We start from the raw sequence: 5,276 nt of genomic DNA, 5'->3' as shown, positions 1-5,276 counted from the left end.
AACATAACGCGACAGAGCGCAACGTAAAGCAACACGTTTTTCGCACAGTCAACACCAATAACGTTGTTAATTAAAAGAAGGCGAAAACGAAAAAGAGGGAAAAAAGAAAAAAAAAGGTGGCACTTTGATACGATTAACACAATGGACATATTTCTTCTTTCTCTCTCCATGAAGGAGCGATGAAGTGTAATCAGGGAGGAAAAAAAAAAAAAAAAAAATTACAACTTTGCCTTCACAAAGGGGTTTGATGGCGTTTTCCACCGCGACTATAACGGTACACCGCTTCTATTATACCTCCTCTTCCGTTTTACGCGCACGGTTGAGTAGCACTTCTATTTGCTCTCAGCTGAGTTATCCTCACAGATTTGCTTCTTCCCTTTTGTGTTCATTTTCCCCCCTTTCTGTGCAGAACGGATGGGGGGGGATGGGAGAACAGGGGACCCCAATTAGCGGCAGTCCAGGAAGACCCTAATCCTGTTGTCGTTCAGAAATCCACCATCGTACATGCGCACTGCGTCCGAGGCAGACTCGTTTTTTTCGTACTCGATGCTAACGATCCCGGTTAGTTTTCTCTGTGACAGGGGAGGGTGACGGCAACAGTGAGAGGGGCGGGGGGGGGAGTGGCAACCATGACAGTAGCAGCCGTGTTTGTGTGTTCTAACCCATAGAATGGGCAACCCCAGGTGTGGCGTCCACCAAGTACAAAGGACAGACCCAGGGAAGACACCCAACAGCAGGACTCACCTTCTCATTCATGAGGATCTGCACGTCGACAATTTTGCCCGTCTCTTGAAAGGCTGAAAAAATGTCTTCCGCGTTTAGGTACGTGGGGACGTTGGTGACTATGATGGTGTTATTCTTTTGATTATCTGCAAAGAGGGGGAATAAACAAAGTTAACGAATGAGGTGAGAACGCAGGGGTAACAGGTGAGGGGACGGCCACGGGAACGGGCACGGAAAAGGCTACATCGGTCACTCTACCGCTTCGTGGCTTCGTCGCTCCCTTACCGTAAACGTGTTTCCCCCCGCCGCTAAAGGGGGGCATGCCCTTGTTAAACACGTTACCCTGGTAGGGGCTCTGATAGGGCACGTGTCCATAGGGGGGCGGGTGCTGGTTGCCGTGATTATTATTCATATAGTAGGGGTATGGACCGTTGGGGTTATACATGGGCATTTTAAAAGGAGGGATTATTTTATTGTTTCTATTATTGTTATTGTTAACGAGGTTGTTTTGGTTGGTACCCTTGTTGTTCTTCTTGTCTGGCATTTTCTTTCCCTGCAGGGGAGGAGAGCACGTGCGTGTATATGTGAACGTGGTGATCTGGCATGAAGGAAATGTGCACGGATATGCAAGTTACACACGGAATGCTTCGATAGGGGGATGGCGGCTAGCCGATATGCCCCACGGGGTACTCTTCGCCCTAGCCGCTAAGAAGTTAAATCGATAAGCAGTTAAACCGATAAGCAGTTAAACCGATAAGCAGTTAAACCGATAAGAAGTTAAACTGTTAAGCAGCTTCACCGATAATCAGATAAACCGCTAATCAGCTAATCATCTAATCATCTAATCAGTCAAACCGCCGCGTCCGTACCATCACTATCGTTAAGGTCTCCCCATCCAGGGGGGTACCGTTCAGGGACTTTATGGCATTGTCGCAGGAGTTTTTATTGTCATACTTTACGTATCTGCGGAGTGGGGGGGGAGACAATGTGGAGAATGAACACACGCAGGGGGAGCAGATGGGGAGAGGCCATCCAAACGGGGGAGTATGCCAAACGAGGGGGTCTGCCAAACGAGGGGGTTTGCCAAACGAGGGGGTTTGCCAAACGAGTGGGCCACCTCTACATAGAAGACGCAACCACTCGGGGGGAACCTCCTCCCCTCCTTGTCCCATCTCGTGCACAAACTTACGTGACCCTCTTCTCATTGTCATGATAAAGATTATAAATTTTCCCAAACTTGCTGAATTCTTTTCTGTAGAGTTCCAAGTTGTTGCTGCTCACATTTGAGATGATTATACTGTGCAGGTATTTTTGCCCTGAGAGTGGGGGAAGGGGACATTGGTTATGTTGGCGGTGCTTTGTTGGCGGTGCTTTGTTAGCGGTGCTTTGCTAACGCTCCTTTGTTAGCGCTTCTTTGTTGACCCCTGGGGGGTAATTAACTTGGGTGCCTCACATGAGTAGGCAGATCGCTTTGTTTTCTCTCCAACACGTTACATCTTTGGAAAGGGCGTTCGGGTTGCTTCTCTCACACCTCCATACGAGCACGCGTCCCACACCAATAGAGAAGCACATATGTACCCTTTGTGCACGCGTTTTCTCTATCCTACCTGTGTTTTTTTCAATTGATTTGTTAACTGTCTTCTTTTCATTGGGCCCCTTCTGGTTGACTTTTATGTTTTCCTTCTCTATGAGCTCATCAAGGCTCATGTCAATTTTGTTCTTTATACTCATTCTGTAGGGCGATTAGCATGCCTCTCTTGGAGGGTCCCCGCGTGTGTGTGGTGTTGGTAGGGTGATAGTAGGGAGTGGGAGAGTGTCCTCTTCACTCAACACGCTGTCCTCTCTGAGAAAAACGTTAAATGTCTTTTCTGGTGTACTTTCCACTTCGGATCAAACGCCAAACACATTAACTCGCAGCAACAAAGTTAGAAGAAAATAAACGCTTCACACGGGGCGCGAAATTGACTGCCTTCATGTAGGGACCTATATATGCACATGCATCGATACAAGCGAGGCAAAAGAATAAGGGATTGGTATGTGTGTGTGTGGGAGGTGTACTCTTGGAAGCATACAAGTGTCGTTCTATGGGTGCATTTAAAAGGGCACAAGATCAGTCGGTAAAAGCTATATATGTAATGACATGTAAATACGCGTGAATGCTCACGTGGGGGTGCCTTTCCTCGCTTCTCCGGAACCGCTCCAGAGGATCGCGCGGGTTGCAAGGCTCCCTTACTTGCCACCACGCAGGTTGGCATCCGAAGCATCCTCTGGATGGAGAAACGAAGTCGACTTTTCTCCCGCAGTTGGTTCGAAACGGACAAGATTTGATTATACGAGAAAGGGATAACAATTTGTATTTGGAGGGGAAGAAGGAGACGGACTCCTCAACAGGACTACACACAAAGTATGCAACTTTTAGATACACGAGCGGTTCGTACAAAGAGTGTGGACGGGTAATGGCCAGCAGCAAGCGCAGTTTAGGGCAGGCCCATTTGGCAGGTCACCGCTGGATCCTTCTGCCCTGACGTCTTATTTCCTCGCGGAAACGGCTAGGTCATGGCATCCCTCCATGGGAGGAGCTACAAACGGGGAAACGCTCAAAACGGGACGCTTCCCCCGCGCGGCAGGGAGTGACGCACGCACGCATCGATGTGACGGCGTAGCGATGTGACGATGTAGCGATGTGACGATGTAGCGATGTGACGATGTAGCGATGTAGAGATGTAACGATGTAGCGATGTAGCAATGTAGCGATGTAACGATGTAACGATGTAACGATGTAGCGATGTAACGACGTAGCCATGTAACATGTACGTATTCATCACGCCTGTATGCACGTCGGTATGCATCGCGCATTGAAGCATCACGCCATTGCGCAGTTGCGCGTCGCTAATGTACCTCCTCTGATCGTTCCTGTAATCACTCCTCTCGTCGCGCCACTACTAAAGGGCGACTTGCGGAATGGCGCCTTGACTTTTCTTCGAATTAAAAGCGCGAGAAACGGGCGGGCGGGACGCGAAACTTCCAAGGGGGCAAGGAAATCATCACGTATTTAATTTACAGAAGTCCGTGAAGAAATCCATGTAAAGATCGCGCGGGGATATAGAACTCTGCACTAGTCACGTAAATTTCGCTTAAACGCGCTGACTTTTTCAGCCGTATGTAGTACCCTATGTATACAATACACTCGCTCGCCCAAAATAAATGCGTTCTGGAGGGCTACTGTGCCAATCGCTTCATCATCGTAGTTTTTTTTTCTTCGTGATGTTTCTTTTTATTTCCTTATTTTTTCTTCTTTTTTTTGTATTATCCTTTGCGCTTCCTTTTATATATTTATTATTATTATTTTTTGTTTTTTTTATTTTTTTTTTTTTCCGCACGGGGGTATAGGCCAACTGCGTGTAATTTTTATTTTACAATAACACCCCTGCCGACTGTCGTGGTTACAAAACGGGAAAAAAGCGCCTACCATCGTGCGCACATGCGTGAGGGGAACATACGAGTGAACGTGAGTGCTGCTTAGGTACTAATTGCACGCGAAGGAAACTCTACGGTATCTCTTCTCCGTTCCTTTCAACACCATGTATTATGGTATCATGATGCCATTTTCTTTTTTCTTCCCCTTCTCTTCGGCGGGGGAGTTTATATATGATGGTGACCCAACGAGGCGCCATCCGCGACCCTTGACAAGGAACTTAAGACGAATTAAAACCAATGGGGTGAGTCAGTCGAATGGGTGAAATGGCGAATACGTAAAATGGCAAATATTCCTGTGGGGGGAGAATGTTGTATCTTTGGCCCACCGGCCGTTAGCGCATCCGTCACACGCTGGGACTGTTCACGGAAGTGTGGTTTTCTCTCTCACCATCGCTTCCACGTTTTCTTTTTCTCCTTTTGGACCTCCGCGCTTTTACTTTTCTCCCCACCACGTTGTCCCTTTTTCCATTCTCCGTTCTTCCCCGTATGGAACCCCCAAACGAGTGACCTTCTAAGTTACGCAGAGCCACCTTGTATCAGCGCGAAAGTGCCTAAGAGGGCTGCAATAGGGAAATTCAGCTAAGATGACCCCGCACAACCACATTTTGATTTTCCGAGTCCGTCCGCCCCGCATAGGTGACCGCGTTCCGTCACCATATATGCCATACGCCGAACAGAAGCAAAAAAAAAAAAAGAAAGAAAAGAAAAAATTAAAGCAAAGTAAACCAAAACAACGCAACGTAACACACAAGTGCAGTTTTGCAAAATCGAATGAGTTTCTTTTCACAGGAGGGTCCCCTTTTACCCTGCTGATGTGAAGAACCAGGCGATGGTATGTTCCACCCCCTACACAGTGCATACTCGCCAGTGTGGATTCCCCCAGCTCGGTCCATTCGGCTATCCTCCCGCATTATATGTTTAGCAGCATGTGCTTCTTCTTACTTATGTAGGTCTTCCCCTGGGAGGGTTCAATCTTGGGCGCGTCTGTAAACCCCACGTCTGCATATTTTACGATGTGGTTGTACCTCTGCCGTAGTTCGTTCAGTTCTTTCTTGATCCTAACCGTGGAGAAGAAA

At 47.7% G+C, this 5,276-nt stretch overlaps 2 protein-coding genes across 2 annotated transcripts in view; both read right to left on the bottom strand.

The window, feature by feature from the left end:
• Window positions 1–446: 446 nt before the first annotated feature.
• C922_01726 (hypothetical protein) lies at window positions 447–2,454 on the bottom strand (the record flags this gene model as incomplete). Its single annotated transcript, XM_008817329.1, has 6 exons — window positions 447–572; window positions 745–869; window positions 1,009–1,276; window positions 1,593–1,686; window positions 1,913–2,039; window positions 2,331–2,454. 6 exons carry the CDS (start codon window positions 2,452–2,454, stop codon window positions 447–449), a joined length of 864 nt encoding a protein of 287 aa, XP_008815551.1.
• Window positions 2,455–5,110: 2,656 nt separating this feature from the next.
• Window positions 5,111–5,276, bottom strand: part of C922_01725 (hypothetical protein) — a gene marked incomplete at both ends in the record, with an annotated part of 1,898 nt that continues 1,732 nt past the window's right edge. The window contains one exon of the mRNA XM_008817328.1: window positions 5,111–5,258. Within this exon, the coding sequence (XP_008815550.1) occupies window positions 5,111–5,258 (148 nt within the window). The remainder of the gene's footprint in view (window positions 5,259–5,276) is intronic.

This window comes from Plasmodium inui (assembly GCF_000524495.1).
Source record: "Plasmodium inui San Antonio 1 unplaced genomic scaffold supercont1.5, whole genome shotgun sequence".
Classification (NCBI taxonomy): Eukaryota; Apicomplexa; class Aconoidasida; order Haemosporida; family Plasmodiidae; genus Plasmodium; species Plasmodium inui.
The sequence above is the reverse complement of the archived record's forward strand: the minus strand, read 5'-3'. Positions and strand labels throughout refer to the sequence as shown.